This window comes from Dicentrarchus labrax, unplaced genomic scaffold (genome assembly GCF_905237075.1).
Source record: "Dicentrarchus labrax unplaced genomic scaffold, dlabrax2021, whole genome shotgun sequence".
NCBI classification, from domain to species: Eukaryota; Metazoa; Chordata; class Actinopteri; family Moronidae; genus Dicentrarchus; species Dicentrarchus labrax.
Genome location: NW_026136705.1, coordinates 13367111 through 13392883, shown reverse-complemented (window position 1 = coordinate 13392883; position 25773 = coordinate 13367111). Strand labels below are relative to the sequence as shown.

The window sequence follows — 25773 nt, the reverse complement described above, 5'->3', positions numbered from 1 at the left end:
TTTAATCGCTGGGTCCATTTCTTTTGGAGAGGAGGAGACCTCTGTGGATAATTCAGATCCAGGTAGACCTGATCAATGAACACTCAAGGAATCCGAACTGGGAGAAGTGCAATGACAACAATTGTGGTGATGACAACAACTGACACTAGTTCATGATGTCACCAAACTAGCGGCGTAAATTACATATCGTACCTTAAAAGTTGCCTCAAAGCCTGAAACACCTATCGTGTCTGGCTACTACTGCTACAGGATGCTGATCACCTGGACACTGAGATGGGAGTTGCAAGCCAGTGTGCTTGCTAGAATATCAAGATATTGTGCAGCTTTCACATCAATGGGTCAAGGTTGAGACACAAATGAAATGAGTTTTAGGGTCATGTCTTGTGCGTGTCTGAAATACAGCACCTGACATATAACAGGATCTATACTGGGTTGGCCTAAATCTATAACTAACTCCACAATCTGCTGACTTTAAATATTCGAGCCATGTGGCAAGTGAAATCTCTCGGAGGGCTAAAACAAGAAGTGAAAGTGCACACTTGTGGCAAGAGGTGGTTTCAAAATGATGTGCCAGTAAAGTTACAGGAAATAAGACTGCTGATCAAGACAGCTGCCCACACTATGCCAGATCCACTTGAAAAGACATCTAGACCAGGCTTCTCAGCAGTGATGATGAACCTTTCACCCCGTATTTAAATGCTACATCGAGCCTTATCGGCAATCGCCAGCTGATCTAAAATCCTTGTTTTGTCAGTTCAAAGTCCCTTTTCTTCTCCTGTCCCCTCACATGGTGCTCAAAGGTCAAGGACAGGTAAAGGACAGCAACTATGGAGCTGGCAGCTACTGTGTCGTCACTGAACGCATTCAGCTGTCATCTTCATGACCGTCTTCTCCATTGCTTTCTTCACTTCCAATTCTCTGTTTAAATAGTTGTGACTTCTTCCTTAGTTTAAATGACTACAAGGTTTTGATGATTCAGTACTTCTAAATCAATGAAAAGCAGGAGGAACGCCTACATTCTCCGCTCACCCTGTATCTATGGCAGTCAAGAGGCAATGAAAATATAATGAAACAGCAAGTAACAGTAAAAGATGTTCGAGTCAAAAGGAAATGACAAATTAAAAGAGAACACAAACTTTTACCAAACAACTGCAGGTACAACAGATGGAGGATTCTGACTCCGATAGCGGTTGATGCATAATGAGACCAACAGCAAACAATCAGTTCAAGGGAAGTCTCTAGAAGTTTTGACAAGAGCGGTCACTGAAGACATCCCTACTCACATGTTGATTAGTTGTCTTTAGTCACTCTTTATCTTTCCTTCAGTCAAAACAGCATTACGTACAGTCACTTATACGCTCTTTTATGTTAGGTAAGGCACTCTTAAGTCACTGCTGATCAGAAACAGTTTGACTACTGAGACACAAGTACAATTATAATCAGTGAACATAGAAATTTAAGAAAATGTGAATAAATATACCATTGCAACATACATTTGGCTGTGCTGTAAACCATAAAGTATCCACTATACCTGTTTCCAATGCATTCCTAGTTGTTCTGGTCCACAAAGTTCAATAGCCAATAGCTTGCTAAACCCCAAACCAGCCAAGCTAACTTGAGGTAATCAGACCCACTATTTCTGACTTTCAGAGACCCCTCCCACCCACCAAATAAAGGCCTCGAACCACAGGAAAGAGACCATAGAGCAGTTTTAATAGCCTTCAAGAAACATGTGAGACAGGCACAGCCTGCCCATTGTCATGTAGAACAATGCCGGGGCAAAATGCACCTACAAGACACCGTACCTCAGGAAGTACTCTGCCAGATCATGTCCTGTTCCACACAGCGACAAGGTACGCATGACAGTGGAAGAAGAGGGGTTACAAACTATTCAAGCAGACTAAGTTTTAACCAAACGTGCTTAAGGTTGGCATTTGATAAACCCTAATTCTGTGTGAGAAAACAAAGATGTGACAAACTGCAAACATGCAAACTGATCTGGTCTGGTTTCTATTTCAGTTAATACTTTTTTTTCCATTTAATACTGGGCTTCTTTGCTTGAGCCTGTGAAAATTTGTTCCCACACAGTAGCTTGCCAACTTGCAGTTGATGCCTGCCAGCCAGCTTAGGAGCTACCACATTATTTTGTAGACATTAGTATTATGAAAATAGTTAAAAAGCTGCACCTAAAAGGGATGCTTTGCCATCTCTCCCTTGTACAAGGTATCTTTTTTCTGCATACCTTGAAACTAGCATCACAAATACAATAGATATTTTGAGCAAGCGATACCGTGTTGCTACCTGGCCAGACAGTTACAAGATTTCAAATATATTGTAACGTGCTTTAAAAGGACTATTTTCTTCATCAGCCACGATTCTTAAACATTTTGAAGGTCACTAGCAAACCAGTTCAGCCAGGCTATTGCATCTCCGTTTGGCTGAAACTAAATGCTCACAGCTTTCTGGAACATTGGTTTATAGGGGCAACGGCACAATTGTTCATGGGGTGTTCAGTTATACAGAAATAAAACAGACATGGATAATTGATAGCCTCGAGCCAATCAGGAGTGAATATTCCTTTTATCCAAGGTATAATGCTTAAATAAACCATGAGCCAGAAAACCCATTTACCATCTATCATATCTCTTGAGTGTCAGCATGTCTGGAGCCTGTACCAGCGATACATTAATCCACCTTCTACAAGTTCACATTTGTAGCCATTAAGCCTGTATTGTTTTTTTGTTTTTTTACAATACCACTTCTCATCAACAGCACTGTGCATCAGCCTTTTATACCCCAACACCAGCCCCCTCTTTTCCATCACCCTCCCCATCCGAAGCAGGGCCTGTTGTCCCCTCATTGCATTGTTACTAACAACATGAAGCTGGACTTTCCATGACATGATTCCTTCAGTCATCTCACAGCCGAGAATATTACAAAAACAATATGTGACCGTAAACATCCCTGGGCTGAAAACAAGTGACCCTTACTTAAAAAAAGACTATATCAAACATTAATATTCAAATTGTGGTAGGAATTATTTTTAAAAAATAAAAATAAAAAGGCCCACATTCAGAACAGCTACTACTGATTATCATGTAGTTCCTTCAAAAAGAGCATTCAAGTATCTGAACATTATAAGAGCATTTGTTTTAAATATGCAAGGGGGAAAATACTGAGTGCAGCCTTTGCTGATGCCTGCATGCTACCGGGGCATGACTGCCTACTATAGCAGGACATGCTGAGGCGCTGTAAAGCCAATGGCATCTCTTGCGCTAAGCAATGTCAAGTCATCCCAACACGACTGAACTGAATTTTGCATCCAGATGCAGGAAAGCAGCGCGCGTGCGTGCACACACACCCACACACACACACACACGGAACACGTCGTACATTATCTTGCAATGCCTGCTGCACGCACGCACACACACACACACACACACACACACACACACACACACACACACACACACACACACACACACACACACAGACAGACAGACAGACAGACACAGACACGAAGCCCCGTGCATAGAACAGAATACGTGGAACATAAAATGATGGCAGTATCTGGATTATTGAATGTGTGCCATTAGGCCAGGCTGGATTCAGCTGCACAGCACGGTGCTGTGAACTATCCGAGGGGCTCCTGACAAATATGTCCACCTAGAGAAAGAGGTCACACGAATAACTGGGTCGGGCATCAGTAATATATATCTCGACCATTCGGGAATCTAGAAGCCCAAAAACTTAAACCTTATTTTCCTATGTTCACCTCAATGCATCGACCCAGTACGGTGTATATTGCAAGCGACAAAAAAAAAAAAAAAATGTGCTCAGCTCACTGACACTCATAGGGCGCCTCGCTTGCAGCCAATATTAAGCCTATATGAGGCGGACATAGCGTTTGGGCTTCATGACTCCGCAATTTGACTAGACCGCTTTCTATTGCAGGACAAGAGAGGGGGGGGCACATTATCTCAAAAGCTCATACCTCTAAAGTGCGTATTTCTTGCTGTGTGAGGTCGTTGGACGCGGCGCATTTGGTCCGTAGCCCCTGTAAACTGGAGATGGAGATTTCAATCATATTCTGGATGAGTTCGCATTGATGTAGTGCGGCCATCGCTGCGCCGCCGCCGCCGCCGCCGCCACCGCCGCTATCCCTCTTCGGCTGCTCATCACTCTCGACCATCTTCCCACCTTTAGCAGACACACTATCCATTCCTCAGCATTGGGCACGGCTGGAAGGGGCTGGAGTCAAACTGTTAAGCTCAAATAAAACATATGCAGCAGTCCCCGGCGACGCAGCGACCTATTGTGGAAGTTAGCTGACAGCAAATGTCCCCAGTTCCCAATCTGGAAAAAGTCAGGATGCAAACCGAATATTTGTATCTTTTTTTTAATCTTTTTTTTTTTTTTATCAAAACAAGATGCCCGACGGCGACCCCAGGGGCTGTGAAGCGGTCCAGAGTCCAGCAAAGCGCGACTTGTGTTCTCAGTCCGTGTAGGCTACACCGAACGGGAGGCTACTCTCTTCCACCGTCAGCTCCGGCAGAGGCTTTCACCGTCTGTCAGCTGTTGGGAACATCACGGGGCGCGGTGCAATCTGGGAAATGAAGTCATGCAGGTTACAAAAAATAAAAATAAAAAATAAAACTGCACTACTTTCCTCTCCCTCGACCTCCCCCCACCACCTCTCTCGTGCGCGCGCTCACGCACATGCAAATGAGGAAGAAGAAGAAGAAGAAAAAAAAAAAGAACAGCAGTAATTGTGTTGTACAATTACTACAACGACTTAATTACTTTCTGTTGAAAGGAAGGTAATTTAAATGAAAAGCACAGGTGCAAAGAATGAGAATCAACAATGGCTGGATTCCATTTAGCTGCCTCAGTTTTTAGGGTCCTGTATTTTGCATGCTGCCTCACTGTCTCACTGTCATGGCTTACTGGGGCACTTGAATTGAATGGAGCCATTGTTTATGTCATTAGTAACACCAGTGCTTTTCATAACATGACGTGTAGAAAATATGTTCTTTGAAACAGGCCGATTGCGTGTGCTGCACTGGTGTGGCTGACTGGGATGCATAAGTGTAGTTTACCTACGCTTTTCCTGCTATGACCATTTTCCTGCTGTAACCACCTCCCCTAGGAAAGGCCTGTTTACTGACAACAAAGCAGATAAAAAAGTACTATAAGGTAATATGATAGTGTCTGCATTACATGGGTGCTGTGATGAATTTTAGGATCCAGAACTCTCCTCTTTCTCCTACACTGGTACAGCACAATTGCACAGTAGTGTGGAGAGGTAGCGCTGGCGATGCAACAGTAGCTTTGGGCCCCAAGAATAATCACCACCTTTCACCACACTCGCAGCGGCGTGCACTGTCAGTACATACTCTGTGTTGAGCAAAAAGAGATGCACCATAAGGCCTATAGGAATAGAGATATTAGCAATATGATTAATAGGCCGCTACTCTTTATGTATTCTATCAAAGGTGGATATCTGTGATCAGAACATAGCCGCCCGCCTACCCTACCAGCCAATCCAAGTCCACATAGTTGAGATTCCACTTGCATGTAGTTGAGTGTACATGGTCTGCATTCAAATGCAGACTGTGCATTCCACAGTGATGTGATGTTTGGTGTGTGGAAAGGATGTTGTACATCTACAGATCACTAAGCCTTTAACAGTACATCGTTTAGTTTGTTGTTTAATCGCACTCCTCAAAAGTCTGAAAAAAACAAGAGCATGCAGCCAAAAGTGAAGAAATAACGGTATGTTACAAATCTTGACAGTGATGGAATTTACGGCAACTTCGAGACCAAGGTGCATCTTTCGTCCTCAGGACAGTGTATATCGTATGTATGGGGGTGGGAGGAGTGTGCAGGTTTCCACAACCGTGAAGCAACAGTACCCATGGCTCATTGCTGCAATGAGGGTGTGATGTTCCTTCCTTTAATATACCCTGATTATACAATGGAACGTGAGTCACTTCTCATGGAGCCCTGTGTTCCTCCTCTCCATCTGTCCATCTGCTTCTTCTCATCTTCTGATTACTGAGGAAATTGTACTGTATCTTGCACTGGCCAGACAAGCACCAGTCCAAATAGCAGCCTTGCATGCTGACATATAGGGATCAGAGAGAAAAATCAAATTAAGGAATTCAAATCCTCATTCAGAGTGTTTTGGTGTACCGCCGAGTTGACCTCCGATCTAGAACTGAAACTAGATCGGAACCTGGCGATATAAATTCCTCTGAAAAATTGCAACATGACATTGATTTAGCATGAAACTGTAAATCCATCTGACACCATTGCAACAATGGAACAAAACAGCAACAAAGCCAAGTTTAAATCATAAACTATTTGTTGTTGTTGGTCCTGTACTTTGTAAACTCAGTCCTGCTGTATTAACAGCACAGATTTGATGGTGACATGCCAGCATAGCACCCTGCCAATTTCAGCTCCTCTTTGCCTTCATAATCAAGTTAATAAGTGTTAACAATGGGATCAGAGTAAAGGAAGGCTTTAAGGACATATGAGATATGGGTTGTATATGTATATGTTATATTTTGTTCCATATGATGGCAGCTAATGCTGGAAACAGAATGTTGTTAAATACTACCAAGTAAAACTTTGCAATTTAAGGGAAATATTCATTTAAACCTCTTTTATACCATATGTCTGGCTTAACATATATTGCATAACTGCAACATAAGGGCTCTGGTGGTGAGAAAATGATTATCTTTGTGACTACTTAACCCTTCAGTTGACAGATCACAGAAAGGTGAGATGTGAGCTCAACAGAAGCCACTATCCTGTATTTCATGAAAGATCTCGAGTATCTCTGAGGAAAAACATTTCAGTGGCTCGCCCGAGAGTTCACTTTCCTCTTAAATGAAACATGGGGATTTCTGACCTTTGTTTTGTGACAAATAATGTGCATCAGGCAAAACCAAAAAATCACAATGTATGTATAAAAAAATGAGCATGAGGAATGTTCAGACAGGCACTTGCAGACACGACTCGCTCAGCTGAGGATAGCATGATCCTTTCCCAGCCTGACGCTCTCCTAAGCCGTTTAAACTGTTGTACTATTGGACAGCCAAGACAGCACGCATAGAGCTCACAGCTTCAGATTAAATTAGATTGTGGACAGTCTGATTCCATCGTCTTTGCTCGAGGGGGGGGGTGGTTAGCCCTGACGGGATCATAGTGGACTCACAGCCTTTGGCCTACAGTCTACAAAAACAGCTGACTTTGCTCATTGAATCTTTTGGAAACATAATTTTAATGCAGGTCTGGTTATTACATAATTCAAATAAATATGACAATTACAAAAATGTGTGTACCTTGATCTGTATGTGAATGTGTTGTTACATAACCAGTGCACTTATTAAATATTGTGCGGTGCAAATCTATATGTTTCAGTACAGACCGCACTCACTGAGTAACACTCAGTTGACAGCACTAATATGGGTATGTGGAGACAACTCAAGGCCATTTGTGTTGTATGTTATCAATATTACAAAAGAAAACCCTGAAAAAAATATAAATTTTACTTTAAGCCCTTTTAAAAATGTAGAACATAGAACTATGTCCATTGTCTATTAGACATTATTGCATTTATATGAAAACAGGAAGTAAGATAGAGCAGGCCTCCCGTGAACTCCAGCTGAACTCTCCACCCCACAGAGTAGCCAAGTGTCTTTTTTTCAAGGGACAAGGCAGTCTTCTAACCTTTATTATTTCTACTGCATACATACAGCTGGAAAACAGGGATGGAGGCAGCATGTGGGGTTGGGGGCTTCAGTCCTTTACCAGCATGAGACATGTGCTGCAGCCTTAACTGCTTGACTAGATTATATTTTAAAGCAAATGAAGGCATTGTTAGATCTTGAAATAAATGATACTTGTTCAACCCCTTGTTTGTTATTACTGACCTTTAGGAATGTCAGTACCTTCAGCTGGATAAAACACGAAGTAGGATGTAACATTGCCACACTTTGTGTTGTAATCTAGAAGAAACAAATGCCTTTGCACATTTGACTTTATAGTAAATTCAGACATACAATATGTGGTCAACTCTAAGAAATGTCCACAACCACATACTCTTGATGTCTTTGTATGTCTCAGCTTCCATCACCATTCCCTGTGAAATCGAAGAAATGTCATCCAGGCAGAATAAAATTCAAACTTTAAGCCATTTAGTTAGCAAGCTTACTGCGATCATACAGGAGACTGTAAGTCACTATGCCCACATCGGGGACCAGTTGGGAACACATAGATCAAACTAAAGAGCTCAAATGGCACAGAACAGTGAAATATGCATAGACAACACCATCTGCTGGACAACTCTGAACTGCATTTTTAGTCACCTTCAAGAACCTCTTCAGTGCGGTGAAATGCTTCCATTTGTTTTACTGAAATTTTCAGAAACAATACATATTAAAGGAGATTAGAATCTAGAATTTGGAAAATGACTTTAAACAAGCTGATCTGAACTGGAAACAGATAATACAATCTATTATTAAAACATATTCAATAAACTGGAACATCTTCGTCACATTGACTTCCAGAGGATGTTAAATTCTTCAACAGAATATGTGTTGGGGTGATGGCTTTACATATTGCTTACACTGCTAGGCCACTTTAGGATAACCCGCTCCAACCAGCTTCTGTGTTTGGTTGTAACTCAGTAAATAGCAGAGCGTCAGTAGTTTGACCAAACAGTGGCTAAGCTGCATGATCTAAGTCCGTGGTTCCCAACCCTTTTCCTTAAGGAACCCATTTTTCTATCATTGAGTAAACTGACAACCCCTGTCTGAGTGACACGTTTTATGGATATTTCATATTATATTGAATGCATAACAATAACAGTACAGAACAACAGATAAACTGTAAAAAACACAAATAGTAAATGCAATATCTGCAGGATGTTTGTGTAAAATTAGTCATTTGGATGAAATTGATTATTCCCTGTGAATATTGCATCAGAAATACGTTTTCCTGAACTTTTTAGGAACTTTTGATACTATTCTTTCTGTATTATGTATTGTAGGTACCTAATAGGCTTCTGTTTTTGACAAATTCTGACAAATTTTCCCTGATGCTTGGTCATTGTTCTTTTAACTTTGTGGGTGTTTTAACTGCATACTTTTCTAATGCAGGACGAGGCTGTTCAGCAGAGAGTGAACATTGAAGACCTGAACACAAGATATATTCACAGAATTTAGATCTTAAAGAAAAATACTTTAAAAATAACAATTTAATTTTGTTTTCTTCACTGAATTGAATAAAATGCTGAGATATAGACCTACTGTGTACATTTTTTTAAGTTTTCTTACACCTTCTTCTAAAATCAAGAAGGCCTCGCGACCCCACCGTGAATCTTTGGCGACCCCTAGTGGGGGGCCCGAGCCCCCGGGTTGGGAACCACTGATCTATGTGACTATGAATGTGGTATGATTGTTTGTGCCAGATGTGGTAGTCCCGCCATTTCAGAAACAGCTGCCCTTGAGACATTTTCATGCACTTGGGTGTTTAGAATTGACAATTGACAGAGGCAGCTCTGTGGAGGAAAACAAATTCTCAATGAGCGAGATCAGAGAAGAATGAGCGGACTTATTCAAGCCAACAGCGAGTATGAGCCCAGTGCAACAGTTGGTCTGGTTTTAATGTATGACCTGGAATGCAGTTAGTTTTCTTGGCCTGAATTATTATCCCACTCTGGCCCTGCAGACAGTATAATTGTATATTGTATACTGTACTTTTTTTTTTAACGTTGCTTTGAGCTTAACTGCTCTGGCTCGCCGTCTCTTTAACTAAACGTTATGTTTTTCTAAATGCATTGAAAACTGATGATGGATTAAGACTTGGAGCCTTGAGGTTCTCTTGTACCTTACAACCCATCTGAAAGGTTTAGGGTGTCTCTTGGGTAGAACAACTCATTGACATTAAACATGACAAGTGACGCCAATTACATCCTTTAATTTGTATGGGGTAACCAGACAAAACGGTTGGGAACCACTGGTATTGTATATTGTATTGTATTGTATTTTAAAAAACATATATGCTTTTTAAATCTTAATATAACAATTAACTAGTTACCCCAGATAATATAGTGGAGTAAAACGTACTGCACATTTCCCTCTGATAAGTAGTTATGTTTTAGCAGGTAACTTACTTTCAGTTTTTAATTTAATTTGAGGACTGTTTGCACCTCTTCCTTCTCAAAGAGCAACAGCCAATTGGGGAAACTACATGTGTAACTTCAGCACTCACTCAGTAAGTCAGGAACATACTTTCCATTTATGGGTCTGGCCCATCCTTGATGCCATCCAGCCAAAAACTAGCAACATGTTTTGTAAACTGTTTGGCAATATGTAAAGCAAGAGTAGACGGGCAAAACCACCTATTTATATAAAGTGGTACAACACTAAAGTTGGCCTTGAGTTGGTGTTCCTCTTTTACTGCAGGAGGCTGTTTATTTTTGATATTATGAGTGGGTTGGTACGGTAGAGTCTGCACACCTGCAAAGACATTCAAAGGCTTGTATTCAAAGCACTCAAAAACAGAAGGAAGGAAGTTTCTAGTTAAAACACTGGAAATTCTGTATCTGAGATAAATAATAAACTTCTAAATATTTGTACAGCTGTACTTTTGTAATACTGAACATTACTTAATACATATCCACACGTTTGATAGTTTTCTTTTATTTAGACAACCCAAATAAAAGGCACATAACATTGCGCATGTTTATGTAATAATTTGACAAACATACATTTAAAAAAAATGTAGGAATGTTTGACCTTTCTGCTATTCAGAAAGCCTAGCTTCTCATATATACAAAATTACCATTGTTAATGTTCTAATACAAAAGATTTATAAAAAAGGTTATCTTATCTTTCACATCTATTGTAACTACCATATCCTTGGAACTAAAATAGGTTTGTACAAAGATATACATTCAGCTGCTTTCACAGGGGTCCTGGAATTTCCAATTATTTGTTTTCCTTAAAAATAAAGAGATGTTCAATTCACCAAGAAATGTTCAGTTTAACACATTATTATTGTATCAAATTTGGCAAACAGGCTATCATAGTGTATCTACGTAAATGCATAAGAACAAAAGTAAAAGCTACACTAATATTCCGTTTAAAACAAAACTTGGGAAAAATGACAAACATGCATATTGCATTTTTCAGTATAAACTGAATCAACTCAAAGAGCTGCAACACTGTTGAGATCACATGGCATTCATTAAAAATAGTTAATGTTCAACAGCTACAGTGTTTGGGGTCATGCAACATCAATCTCGTCCCATTATTTTAATGGACACAAACTTGCATTTTTAGCAAACTCATCCAGATCTCAGCCACATAGCTACGCAGCCTGAGCTGAACTCGACTTCAAAGGAACTGCAAAAAAAATAAAAAATAGATACAGCATGTATGCCATTGCACAGTAAATAATTATTTAAATGGACGGCTACGTTTAAAATCAATAAATGTTGGACTTCTTGACCCTGATGGAAGTCTGGTCAAGTCTTTTAACACCTCAGTGCCAAATTATTTTGAAAATCGAACGTGAACGTGAAGAAGTCAAAGATCAAGATACATGGTAGATATACTCAATTTAAAAAGGAACCAAGTTTGTAAGTGATGGGATTTTATGTGTGTTTCCTGAGTGAGGGGTTCTTAGTAATATCTTGGGGCTATGACAGATAAATGGTTTTTAAAAAAACAGTGTACAGAAGAGTCAGACATTGCTAATTAGTCACCATCATGATGACTGCAACAGCCTGAAAAAGCTTCACTACAAGGCCAGGCCTTTCCATGGTCAGCCACTAGATGGCCCTCAAGTGCAGGTTGGCTAACCAAAACACTTAAGACTCCAATTTGATCTTTGATAATACTGCTGTTCACCTGCATGTAGGATATGCTTTCAGTGCAAGACTCATTCCATTCTGACTTCATGGAAAAATGAACACTACAAATAGACAAATAAAAACAAACACTTGTGTTTCCATACAAATAGAAAACAAAGTACAAATATTTCATTGTCAAGAGGACCGCGTCGAGACATCCACTTGAGCGACAAAAGCAAAAAATTAAAATGCCGACATGAAAATACATTACTATGCCAACTGTACAAGTTAGTCACTGTACCTCAAGAGCATACCTACTATCTGAGAAGAAAAACAAAAGCTATAGCACTGTGAAAAAATATTCTTCCATGCAAGTGGAAGCTGCTGTCCCTTTTACTACTCATTTCCTATAACATTAAATAGATAGTGATTAGCAGGCTATAGTTAAAAAACAACATACAAAGTAACACCAAGAGGCTTTGGGAGAGAACTTGTAAAACATCAAAAACAGCAATTTATAGTTATTGCTTCAGTCCATTTCTCATCTCCCTATTACAAAAGCACAGGTGTGTTTTCCCGTGGAGTCCTCAAGGGTGCTCGAGGAAATCTCTCCTCTCATTTGTCATGATACAAATCACAGTTTTATCACTCTAACTGACTACACTAAGTCTTACGGTTGTCCTGATTTAAGGATAAATCCTACTCGATTTCTACTCAAGCCTCCTGCATCTCATGTCCGTCACTTAACATTAGATGGGACGCAGCTGTGACTTGGGGAGCTCCTACCTGGCAGCACAGCTCATGTAAGTGTTCACCTCGGGGTTTGATGAAGTAAACATAGTTCAGGGGGAGAAAGAGCTCGGCTCGAGGTGCAAATTATGATGACAGGAGTCTCTTGTTTCACTTCATTTTCCCTTTCTTTCTGGCCAGTTCAGTGCTCTCTCTCCTTTTTTACCAGGGTGGGGAAGAAGGCAAGACTTGGGACAGAAAAGACATGCTATCCACTGGCCTCATGGCGATGTTGAGTGGACCACCCATATTCATAGACATCTGGGTCGTTATTGCGACTGGGTGGGCTATATTCATGGATGCCGAGGAGGGGATGTTGACGGAGGCAATGTTGACGGGCCCGGTGATGGTGACTGGGTGCTGGAGGCTGACTGTGTTGGTGCTAATGTTCATTTGTGCGGCTATGGTGACAGGGTGGTTGTTGTGAATCCGGTTCATCGCCGTGGTGATGGGGGCAGAAATGGTCACAGGTGTAGCTGAGGCAGAGTTGCAGACGTCGTTACCGTCTGGAAAATACACACACAAGAAAAGAGTATTCAACTTTTGTTCTCAAAAAAAGTTGCTCGCTGGTAGGAGAAAAAATAAATCATTACTTCAACTGCAATCTAATGTAGCATAAGATTTTAACAGTACCAGAACATTATAGAACAGAATCATGGGACGTTTTATTAAAGTTTTTGAATTCAAGTGTGTTGGATTAAAAAACTAGGTTTAGGTTTAATTCTCACTGCCCACATATATAACAAACCTTTGTTACATGAGTTAAAGTTGGTCTGTCCGTGAGTCTTCAAATGGCTGGTGATGTAGGCTGCACTGAGCATCTTCCCACAGATGCTACAGGTGACCTTGCCTTCGTGCCTGATCATGTGGGAACGTAGTCTGTCTTTGGTGGCAAAAGCAGAGGTACAGGCCTGCAGCCGGACAGGAGACAGGGTCAAAGGTCAGTGGCGTACAACAACGACGACGACGACAAGAGAGCATAGAAGCAGAGAGTGATTCTTACCGTTACTTGACATTTAAACGGTCTTTCTGAGGAATGCACATGCTTCACATGGCAGCTCAAATGGTCTGGCCTAGATCAGAAAAAGAAAACAGAAACACTCTTAATCTTTTTGCTATACATTGCAAGTGCAGAAGTGTGGAAGCATATGGTTGTGCTCTGTTTGCTTTGATAATAGGGGATGAGCAGGGGGGAAAAGTCCTAAAATTCCGTCAATGGCAGTTAATTCTCCACGATCAATCATGCATGAATTAGTTTGACCTAGTTTCAACTTGTTTTCTGAGTAAATTGACAGTTTAACATTAAACTACACAACATGTTCACTTTCCAGCAGCCTTGGCAGAATTATTAAAGAGAATGTTACTGACAATTTCAAGGAATTTGGTTAAGAGTTTCCAAAAATTGTAAACTAAATTTGCACAACATTTTCCTTTTAAATGCATGTACAGTAGTGAACAACCATTGTTCTGAATGACCTTTTAGATTGTAAATATATATAAAAAAAACACATTTATTTTCTGAACTTTGCATTATGAAACAAGTTTGATAACATGTTTACTTCGGTTTCCAATTTGGCATCAACATGTAACACAGATTAAACTGAGAAATGGCTGAAACAGAACCTGGACAATAACAGGTGATTTTTACTTGCTACAGATGATATTCACTGACATACATATATCCACACATAACCCCTTATAGTCCAATTTATTAATATAATACCAAAATGTTTACGATTTATTTTTCCGTTAAACTGAAAGTTAAAAATAACAGCAAACACTGATGTCAACACATTCCTTAGCGTTCTACTGTATAATTGACTGTTCACTGCATATCAGCAGTTGCAAGAAAACAGCTCTTTGGCTCTTGACCTTTATGGTGAAACTCCAGCATTCACAAATTCATCTTGGCACTGATCCTCCTCTGTCAGCTTGTTAGTTCTAGTGAAGCTGTGAGCTGAATCACGTTAGAAGGGCCATAATGGAATGAGTAAGGGCTACAGCACTGGCAGCTGCTTCTAAACCGGAAAGCTTCATGCTGCTGGATTTTTAGAAAAAAAACACAAATGAGAGGAGTCAAGTGGCGTCTTATCAGTGATGCCATGAACCGGAATCAGGTTTTTTTATTCTCTTTTTTATTTGTCTAACTGACAAGGAGAGCAGACTCCAGACAGTGACTGCCTACATATCTGGCTGAGTGGCAGTGAGTCAGTGCCCTGTTATTCAGTCCCCATTCTCACTTTCCAGTATGCTGATGAATCCCTACCCCACGTCACTGTGTTGGAGGCATGCCTGAAACTGCCCTACACAGCACAGTGCTAATGTTACTGCTTGGCTAGGGTAAACTGCTGATGTTTTTGTTGAAGTTGTGTTGCAGCACGGAACTCTTTCGGTGTTATGAATATTCTCGGCTCACTCTATGCTGATATACATGTACCACTAGTCATATGGGTCATTTAAAAAGACAGCTAAATGTGTTTTTGTGTTGATAAGTCTAAATATGAAGTCACTAGGAGACCTTCTTAAAACAAAATATGTATTCACTACATAGTAAATGTGTTGACCTGAACATTACCACATGGTTCACTGAATTCCCAGGGGAAAGAGAGTCTGTGACATGCTGGCGGGAACCGCAAAGTGACAAGTGACGCCCTCCCCCCTCCCTTGATACGCTCTCCCATGTGTGACTGTTTAAGCATGTGGTCGAGATGGCGGGGGGGGGGTCAATACAAGTACAAATCTAAACTGCTTCTCAACTATAAATATGCAAACAAAGCCATAGGGAAGCTACAGAGAGAGTAAATGGCAATACAACCATCCCTCTATATGAAATAATGTTGCAACTGAGTAACCAAAACACTACCGGCCAAATGATTCACATACAAGTCATGCTACAAGAAAGAGGGTTGCTGTTCAGTGAACTTCTGGTAGAGCAGAAAATATTTTTTTAGCATCTGGCGACTGCATTCTTTGTTAAAATAAATCCTCTCTTTGTATTCACAGCCTACAAAAATATTCTAATGAGTAATTGCAAACATGAAACATGGTCATTTTGTATATAAGGTTAGACGTTACTTTAGCCAGCATGTTTTTCTAACTTGAAATACTGTAAAAGTGTGTTTTGCTGCGTTTTTGGACTGCCAAGTACACAGTCAAAAGGTATATTTGTTTGAATTTGTCATTACACTGTTTTCAAATTCCATGCAGACAAGCTAGTCAAGACTTTTCTCTTTGACCCTGGAATGCGACCATCAGAGGGTGAGATTACTCCATAAAAATAAACAAGATATCTGAAACTTACTTCCTGTTTACTTGTTACTTGGTGACTGAAAACTAACTACAGCAGTTGTAAAAACAAGCTTTTTTGCATTTACCCCAAAGTTCTCACCACTTTAACATTTGCTACTGTCACTGTGTATTGCCCCTCTTCCTGCTGACCCCCTTGCCCACTAAACACTTCCTCAGATACAAATACAGCAGAGTTGAAAGCCTTTTATTTTGGCTGCAAAGTTTCACCAGGAAAGTATGGCACACAGAGTCACGGGCCTAGACACTTGCACTTCACACACATCCCAGACAAACCAGTGGCTAGTACAGTGACTGGGACATGATACCCAGCTGAACCCCCACATGTTTGAGGCAGTTCTAGGCAGCACTGGGCCTGTCTCAAGAAGCATATTTACTGAATTATAGTGAACGATACCTGATGCTTCTTTTCATGCTCCACATTTTCCTTAGTAAAGTTGTCTATTAAGTGACTAATCCTGTTTTGTGAGACATGCCCTGATAACATAGCCATTCACTGACATTTATTAGTGGATGTTTAGTCCATTCCAACTGCCTGGTAACATACTAATTATTTCATGCCATGCCATTGGTCTAGGAGGGAACATATCAACTTATTCAACCACCTTAGGAGCTATATGAGGAATGTACAAAGACATTTGAATCAGGTAATATTATCTCCCCATGAAGTCTGTTGCTAGCACTTAGCAACCATCCATTGCTGAGGGTTTGCCAGCCTGACTTACTATGACAAGTCTGTCTGACAGCGTGAAGGAACAAAAAAATCCCCACATTAGAAATACAAAAAGGTGAAAAGTAATTTCACCCTTTTCTCCACATTTTGTACTTATAATACTGTTGAATGTAACTTTTTTTTGGGGGGGGGTAGCATTAGAGAGCTACCGAATAAGTAATAAAGTTGTGGAGAATTATTAATACTTTTTGGTGGTTTTTCCACTTTTCTATCTTTACATTTACACAAAATGTTAAAACGGCTTACTCCCAACACAAGTGTGTGCTTGTCAGTGAATACTGGAAGGCCATTGTTCTAATTTAAGAAACACTACCCAATTTACTTGAGCACAAGTTACAATATTACAGGATGTCTAACACAAAAAGGCAACAACCTATCAAAAGGCCAAAAATGTGGTCCTTACCTGGAAAAACCTTTCCCACACACAGAACATACATAGGGCTTGTGGACTCCCCCATCATGAGAGCGAACATGGTAGGTCATCCTGTCCTTCCTTTTAAAGCGTTGCTGGCAGATGGGGCACTCAAAAGGCTTCTCGTCTGAATGGGACAGCTTGTGGCGATTCAGGTGGTACACGTCACGAAAGGCCTTGCCACACATCTCACAACCGTGGTTTTTCTTGACAGGTTTGGCGGGTTTCTTGGGGACGTTTTGCTGTGGCACATTGCCCATCGCAGATGATGTCATGATACTTGAGGAAACAGAGGTGGTTGCTGTGGAGAGGATGCCCGCTACCGTGGAGATGTAGGAGGGATTGCCGTTGTTCTCTCGTGGCATGGTGGAGATCATGGGTACCATGGTGGGGGCGGTCTGGGCCGTCTTCTTTGGCCGCGACACCATCTTGATACCGGTGTGGCTGGACTCATGGCGTCGCAGGTGGTAGCTGTCGCGAAAGGCCTTGTTGCAGTAGCCGCAGACGAAAGGCGTTTTGCCTTTGTGTTCCTTCTTTATCACAGGCACTAGTGGCCGTGCACCTCCTCCGCTGGCCACATTGTCTTTGAGGAGATCAGCAGCACTGGTAGGGGGCTTCTGGTCTATTTGGATCGGCAGGATCGGCTTCTGGTCAATTTGCTCGGCTCCTGCATTAAGAAGTGGCAGCAGGCTGTTCTGGGCCACCTGGTGCTGGTGGTGGAGGGCTTCATTGGCCTGCTGATGAAGCAAACAGAGATAAATATTTGGTTGAGCCTTCATAAATTCCAGACATGTGTTGGCTAAATTTAATACAAGCTTTATGGCACTAGCACAGCTAATGATACTGAAGGGTGAACATTGTAACACAAAATTGAACACAGCATATTATATCCTCTGTATAAAATACACATCAACATTAGGGACTGCAATTTCAAAACAGTAGGAACCCCCCACTGTATCATTACTTTCAAATGTCTGCATAAGAATTACAAGTCCATGAAAACAGCTAGGGTTAGGAAGATGTTACAGAATACAAAATGGGCACTGGATCTGTCATTAATGAGGCTGACGCAGCATGCCACTAATGCAAAAGAATCCAAATATACTGGATGAAAAATGATCCCATCATGACGGCGCTGATTCATCATGTGACTGCAAAGCAAGCACACCAAATTAGAGGCATAGCAGAGTCCAGTGCACGGAAGAGCAGGCCATTATGGAGCTCAGTTAGACGACATTGTGAAGTAAAGGGCTGAAGGGCGCACACACACACACACACTACAAAAAAAATACAGGTCACTAAACTAGACAAAACAATGTGAAGCACAGTGGCACAATCGCTTTATGGAGTGAAGAGGCCGGGTGCAATTAGCAGAAGCAAAAACGAGTTGCTTAGTTGGGTATCACCCATTTCAAGGACAGCGTGTAGGATTTTGTGGCATTTAGCTGTGAAGTTGCCAATTGCAACCATTTGAATACAGAACAGCCTTCCGAGCATGTAGAAGAAACTACGGCGGCCGCGACGCTCGCAACAAACGCAAAAGGCCATATTTAGAGCCAGGGGTTGGTTTGTCTATTCTGTCCTCTGCGTTACTTTTCTTACATGACAAGGGAAATAAACTGAGCTGCCACAAGGCAGAAATGCTTATTGTTGTAGATTTCTTTGATTCCTCTGCACAAAAGGGCGAATAAATAACAAAATAACATCGGGAATCCCTGGGATAAAATATTGCTGCAAGCTATTCATTATCAGTTTGTCAGCTTAGGTTAGCTATGTTCCAACCAAGGTTAGAAGTTAATCTACATTGACATTCTGACAATTGCACAGATCAGATACGTTTTTAACGAGTTGGTTACCCCCCTTTTTGAAAGGACATAGATTCTTGTTGACCAAGGGACTACCCTGCCCCCATCCCTCAAAAAGAAGCAAACACCGAATTTGCAAACACTTTATCAACAGAATGACGTATGTGCTTATTCATTAGTTTTTATTCAATCTGATTCCTTATGAGAAAAATGCTTTAATGTATTATTTCTGTTCAAATTTCTAGGGGTATCTCTGCTGTCATCACTTTTGAACAGCATTTTTCCAATATCAGACATAAAATTGTAACAGTTAACACTGCTGCTTCGGTAAACGGACACAGTCAAGACAACTATGTTGTCAACCACCAGCAAGAAAGGGCAAGGTGAAATGCTTGACCTTTCCCTTTGAGGTTTAATCATCCATCGAAGAAGGCCAGCCAAGAAAGGAGTTGCAAAAGAGGAGGCAGTGGACAGAAAAGAAAAATGAACCACACAATGTCCTCCTTATGTCATCTAGCCTATTGTGAGAGACACAAATCTGAGCAGTGATGCCTCAGCAGGGGATCTTTGTATGCTCATCTTCATTGATTTGGCTCATCTATTCATGAGACAGGGACATTGTTTATCCACACACTACTCAACTAAACTAGCTGTCATTCCCTCATACGCAATGGGACCTGGGAACTTCTGGAGAATGCCACCAAAGCCCACCCATCCATTTGTCTAAGCACCTGCTCACACTTGCCACCTTCCAGGATTAGTCATCATCATGCCAGTCCGCTGGCACACCAGGGGTGGGGTGGGGGGCTTTATGTTTGGGTGGGTGGGTGGCGGGGGGGGTACCAGCCGGGGACCCTCTTTGTGAAGCTTGTGAACAGCAGACATAGCCACTGCAGACAGGCTGCCTCGACACAGAGGTGCAGGGCCTGTAAGCTGCTGTGCCTTCATGCAGCTCTGACCATTTTGACACAAATGCGCTCTGACAACTGGGGCTGCTCCCTCATAAATAACATCAAAATGGAGGGAGTGTCCTGGTGGCTCCATGGGCCACTGTAGACTTGAATTGAACTCATGGTCTAAGTCAGATTATGCACTGTCTTTCTGGAAATCTTTTGTTGTCACACCCTACAGCTGCTTGCCGAAATCCCAGTTTTAACAAAACAAACAAAAACCATAATTGATAATGTAAACATGTAAAAAAAGGAACCAAGGGATAATACTGCAGTAAACAAAACTCATAAAATATAACGTATGGGCCTGTGTGTCTGAAATAAACTTAAATTGAATTGAATATATAAATATATAATTTGTTTTTCTGATACATGTAAAGTCTTCTCTGTTCCTAAAGTTTATGAGTTTGTTCTAGGTTGTTCCTCACTTGTTTACAAGTTCTGAAATCTTTGGCTGCTATTCAGGGTCTTTGCTGAGTTAACACAAGTTCTTACAAAACATCACTCTTGTAATGTTTTTAATCCTTCTGGATTTTTTCATAGCCTGTAAAGCTATACAAATACTGCAGAGATTCAGTCATTCGCCTGTTGATGCTTTAGGTTGCAAGTAGAGGCATTTCAGTTCAGCTGGGAGTGAGAAAATGTTTTTGTGGAGGTTTTGATAGATTAATACTTTCACCTGGGCTTGGACAGCATCATGCAAGATGATTTATGCCTTTTTGAACCAAGTCAACATGTCATCCTTCTCCCCAAAAAACTAAAATCAATGAGCCAAAACCTCCAAAATTGATGGCATTTCATACAAGATTCCATAGAAAACAGTCCTGTCAGAGACAAGGAAGAAAAATCTATGAAATGTTACCTACGATAAAATTGCTGCTCTTGATTAACCCAAGAATGGAATCTTATCCCCTGAACTAGGAATACTGCCTTCATACAAAATGTGCAGTGACTGGAGTGCAGGGATAGAACCTAGACAAAAAGAACAATAACACACTTTCCATCCTGGAATAACCAGAAAGATTCCATTATTGACAAACGGTACCTCTCTGCGATAGTGGTGGGCTTTGGGGGTTTAAACTAAAAAGTCAAGGTCAAAACCAGATGCCCAAACTGGAAATCATACATCAAGCAGAAAACTTTCTAACAGCTATCTAAAAAGTTCACCTTTTGCCAGCATTACCACCATAAACAGGAACAGTGATGAAAAAACCCGGTGAGTGGTCTAACAGTGATGTAATAACATGGTTTGCACCCCAGAAATTCACCCAGAATTGGAATCCATGCTATGCAGTAGTACTCAGTAACGTTCCATTCTTATCCCTTTTTGTTTGCTCAAAGGTTACCACAATTCTGAAAGATAATACACATTTTTCACAACATACATTTTGGCTCGTCGTAGTAGGTAAAGCACAGGTGTAATTGGTAACATTACAGTAGACCTCCACACGCACGCTGCATCACTAAAAGCTTTCTTTAAACCACATATAGTGTGTGCAATCACTTTAAAATAAGTCAATCTTGCAAACATTTAAAATGTTCAGTGTAGTGGGTCCACCTGTTGAACATGAACTTCTTTTAAATATTTGGGTACTTGTCAGCTATATGCTTTGATAAATTAGCCTCTGGAATGAATAGACGAGCAGCGTGTTTTATATATGTTTCTATGCAACAATGTTCTTCTTTAGTGGCTATTACATTCTCCAGATAAAGCCAGATTAGAGTTTCGGGCAAAGAAGGATTGCATTATGACTTTCTCACTTTGGGGCACTCTTTACCATTCCCCTGTTTATTTGCAGAATTACTATTGTAATGGTATTATTGTACCAGTAGTGTATCATTGCAGATCCAGAGCAAAACTGGTCTTAACAAGATGATTTACCATACTGCACATCTATCAAAAATATGAGGAGATACAGCTGTACTTATGGTGATATTCAAACTCATTTACATACCAATATGGATAAATGTACACCTCTTAATAAAATTACTTTCTATAACACTTAACACAGCGGGGAACTTGAAAAACTAAAAATGCTGCACAGCATGATGGTAGTTGAATTAAATATTGCTCTCCTTATGTCGAGCGCCCAAATGCTAACTGCACACAGATTTACATGAGACTGAGAGAGTAACAGTACGACGTACACAATACATGCAGGGCTTCTGGCTACGTGCCAGATACTCCACAACAAGCCACACTGTCCAGCTGCCTTTTTCATCACGAAGTAGTAGCACTCAAAGACACAAGTAAGTGATCAGCCTCAGACAGCAGAGCAAAACATTCCCGATAACACAAAGAGGTGACATATGCTAAAGGCTGCAATAAGCAACATAACATTATTGCAGATACACTAAAAGCACCCCACAGTCCACTGCTCTTTCCAACTCTTGCTTGCCTTACTGAGCAGGGCTAGTTGTTGTCAGTAATGTTAACTTATGCTTGTGTAGCAAGACATTTATCCACAGAAAGAAACATTGAAGCTCCGTAACATATTTATCTTAGTTAAAGCTTCCCTGTGGCACTTCTAACTGTATCTCTTCTTGACTGCTTCTTCTGATTAAGACTCCAGTAGCCTTATAATGATGGCACACATAAAATCTTTACGTTATATGACTTTCATCTATGCATCCTCTCCACCATATTCCATCAGTACTTCCTCTCGGCACCAGTTTGACACACTTCTATTAACCTATTTACTTAATTAGCTTATCAGTACAGTAAAAGTGGTACAAAGTAAACATGTTTCTCTGAGGATTGCACAGGTTTGTTTAAATAAACATTATTGGCTGGCATTAGCAAGGGACTCAAAGTACTACCAACAAGAACTCATGATCTCTACCTGACCCTGCTCTCAGTTACACTTTCTGAAATGAAGCTGCAGTAAAATAATAACCGTGGCACCCAAAGCAACTCTGTTGTGAAAATGTGCAGATGTATACTTGGTAGATCTCTAAAAATGAATGAAATTCTTAAAAGTTTTTTTTTTTTGTGAATGATGCTGAACTGCTGGAAAGTTCATTGAGGAAACTTCCCATGAGGAGTTTGTCACACCCACTAAATCATACTTGGGCATAACTTCGAAAATATGAAGGAAATTCTCTATTTAAGAGTTGGAAGGAAAAAAAAACCGAGACAGCAGAATGTTGACATACTTGGGATAAATGCTCATATATGGATTAAAAAGCGGGCAAAATGAATGCATTAAAACAACAAAATCAAAATCCGCGGCAAAACATGAATCACTGGAAATATTACCCTCGCCATAAAAACTTGGGGTCTCAATTTTCATGCTCACACCAGGCTTAATTCTTTGAGCTAAGTAAGGCCATGGGAATAAAACATTTCATTCATTTCATTGAACAATAGACTTCCATCTTAGTACACAGTGGAAATCTTCAGACCGTGGCAGATATCACTCTGAACAGGAGCACTCACTTTCTGCCTGAAAATGTTTTTTTTGTTTTTTTGTTTTTTTAAATTGCGTAATGTCGTTGCTAATTTCAAATGTGCCTCTTCGTTGCTAGTGTTAGCTGATGTTGTGTGCATAGTTTGAATTCCTTTCCACGGCGGTCTCCCGAAATAAATAGCTAGTTAATAAACAGAGAGCCGTACGGCGCCGGTTATCAAGTCGTGTAACGTTAGTTTTGCAAGCTCATTACGACAGCCTCGCCCGAATTTAGCTAAATTAGCCAGCGAGTTTGATGAAGGCAGCCTAAACATCGTTAGCTAACTTGGCTAGTTACTGTCGAACCGGCTGAGGCAAGCGGAAAGTTCACCGCGGACTTGCGAATCGACGTTGGTAAATCTCAGCAGCTGATAACCTAAGCATACACTTATCCAACCTTACAAACATTAATCACTTTAAATCGGGAAAATATCTGCGGTGTTATCCGCGTTACACTGAAAATGTTCAGCCGGCGCAACATCTCATTATCCAGCGGGCATCCGATCAAAGCCCTCAATCACAGGGGGGAAAAAAACAGGTCTGTCTCGATTGTAACGGTGCAGTGGCGTCCCCAGTCTTACTTCAAATTATCTCGCATGTTTTGCTGGCTTCGACTTGGCAAACAAACTTAAAAATATCACAAATGCTGTCGAGTTATTCAGCATACACTATCTAAGTATTCATACAATAGAAAACCGAGCCATATTTTTCAAACACTCGTTGAGGAGAATTGATTTTTTGTTCTAGCGTCATTCCCAAGCCTCACAGCTGGAAGCCTGGATTCATATACCATTGTTTTGCTTGGTTACTTGATCTTGGAATTACTCGTTTAAAAACTGGTTTTACCGCTAAAATACCATGTGCTTACATTTTTTAAGGTTGTTTTACGAGCTATCCCAGTTTCCCTCCCAAAGAGTCAACTTACTTGAAAAAGAAACGTACTCCAGCTCGGCTCCATTTCCACACTTACTAATTCTGTAGGAAACGAAGTGGAAGCCTACAACAAAGCAACCAAACATGGCAGCTGAAACAACTTCCGGTAACGTCGAGGACTGAACCACTTTACATACTATTTAGGGGTGATGTTAAATGTAGTATATTTAAAAGAACTCACGTAATCGTTTATGTGGCTCATAAAACATATATAAATACAAAAAACACGGCCAACTTGAAATATATTCTAAAATATATTCGCAAGAGATTAACTCAATCGCCCCTCTCTTATCACAGAACTAATTAGATGGAGTTGGATTTCTACAAACACCCCTCTGGATGTTTTTTTGCTGATTCTGCGAGGGGCATTTGTTATAGTCGACTACTGTCGCATGTGGTTGATTGTATTTCACTAACCCTGCATCGGTTTTTATAAGACAATTTGAAGTGCAGATCGGTTTGTTACAAACATTTGGCCCTTCATCTTTCTATAATCTGTGTTTCACTTTAAACGGGGCAAGAAATAATCCGCGTGCAGAGCCGTTTATTTTCATTCATGGTATGGGGATGAATGAAAACGACAGAACCCATAAATTGCATGAATTGCCTCCAGTGGACCAAAAAAACATACATTCAGTCTGCTCCTTAACGCTGAATACCGACTCAAAAAATGTGTTAAAGAAATATTTTGCTCCTCACGTCTCATAGGATTATTTCCTGCAGAATTTGGTATTTGTACAGTATAGTACAGGAAATCACTCCATTTGTGTTCAGGTGACAATGACTGGATGAGTGCTTTATTTCTAATGCTGTTTATGATATGTTAATTAAGATTACTGTTACAGAACATTTTTGACTAACACGTTAAATTTAAGTGTGTAAAAAAACAAATAATAGATTTATAGAATAATAGCTTCAATAACTTAAATAAAAGGGGGAATTGACACAGTATTTTTGTTTTATATTGTGTTATATCATTCTTCATTAAACGATAACTAACATGTAATGGACTCAGATGGAGTGGTAACTGGCTCACACTAGAAATGAGTCATAGCTACCTCGTTTTATCCTGATGTTTTTACACCTGCCCCAAAGATATTTAACATGTTGGTCTTTAATTTAATCATCTGATAAAAGGAAACACATGATATATATAAAAGCTAGTATCTCTGTTGGAGCAGGTTAATCGGTCTTACTCAATGCAGGCAGACCATTTTTAGGAAAACAGGAGGACCTGTGTGTGTTCAAATGACACCTTCAGTCTTCTGGACAGCCAAGACAAAAGTACAGCGCATCTGCAGATACAAGAACAGTAATGCCAGATGACTTCCATAAGCAACAAGGACTGTCCTGGACGCTCCAATAAGACACATACATTTGTATGTCATTCCATCATCTTTCATAAGATAGAAGCCATTGTCCCTGTCTCATTCCATATTTTCTGTAATACCTTATCAAACTACAAATAAACCTTCCCATTCTGCTAATAATTAGCTTTGGAAACAACAATCAGGTTCAAGGCAGACA

The 25773-nt window shown here is 40.5% G+C and overlaps 2 protein-coding genes across 5 annotated transcripts in view; both read right to left on the bottom strand.

Annotated features, from left to right (window-relative positions):
- Positions 1 to 4589, bottom strand: part of ksr1a (kinase suppressor of ras 1a) — a 28612-nt gene extending 24023 nt beyond the window's left edge. For all 3 annotated transcript variants that reach the window (XM_051401696.1, XM_051401697.1, XM_051401698.1), the window contains exon 1: positions 3995 to 4589. In XM_051401696.1, coding sequence (XP_051257656.1) covers positions 3995 to 4222 — 228 coding nt within the window. In that variant the 5' untranslated portion in view covers positions 4223 to 4589. The remainder of the gene's footprint in view (positions 1 to 3994) is intronic.
- A 6110-nt stretch (positions 4590 to 10699) lies between these two features.
- On the bottom strand, positions 10700 to 24355 carry LOC127364341 (vascular endothelial zinc finger 1). 2 transcript variants are annotated; one of them, XM_051401778.1, is made up of 5 exons: positions 24239 to 24355; positions 17101 to 17846; positions 13662 to 13731; positions 13407 to 13569; positions 10700 to 13164 (listed from the first exon to the last, which is right to left on the bottom strand). In XM_051401778.1, exons 1-5 carry the CDS (start codon positions 24269 to 24271, stop codon positions 12821 to 12823), a joined length of 1356 nt encoding a protein of 451 aa, XP_051257738.1. In that variant the 5' UTR covers positions 24272 to 24355; the 3' UTR covers positions 10700 to 12820. The 2 variants fall into 2 exon arrangements, with proteins under 2 accessions (XP_051257738.1, XP_051257739.1); XM_051401779.1 differs by having other exon boundaries at positions 13416 to 13569.
- Positions 24356 to 25773: the final 1418 nt, after the last annotated feature.

Bases quoted from the DNA above. Each gene is read 5' to 3' on its own strand.
- LOC127364341 (XM_051401778.1), bottom strand. From the start codon at position 24,271: ATGGAGCCGAGCTGGAGTACGTTTCTTTTTCAA. The intron at 13,732-17,100 runs GTAAGGACCACA...TTTCTGATCTAG, and splicing joins TGTGGGAAAGGTTTTTCCAG to GCCAGACCATTTGAGCTGCC. The intron at 13,570-13,661 runs GTAAGAATCACT...GTCCGGCTGCAG, and splicing joins CGTTTAAATGTCAAGTAACG to GCCTGTACCTCTGCTTTTGC.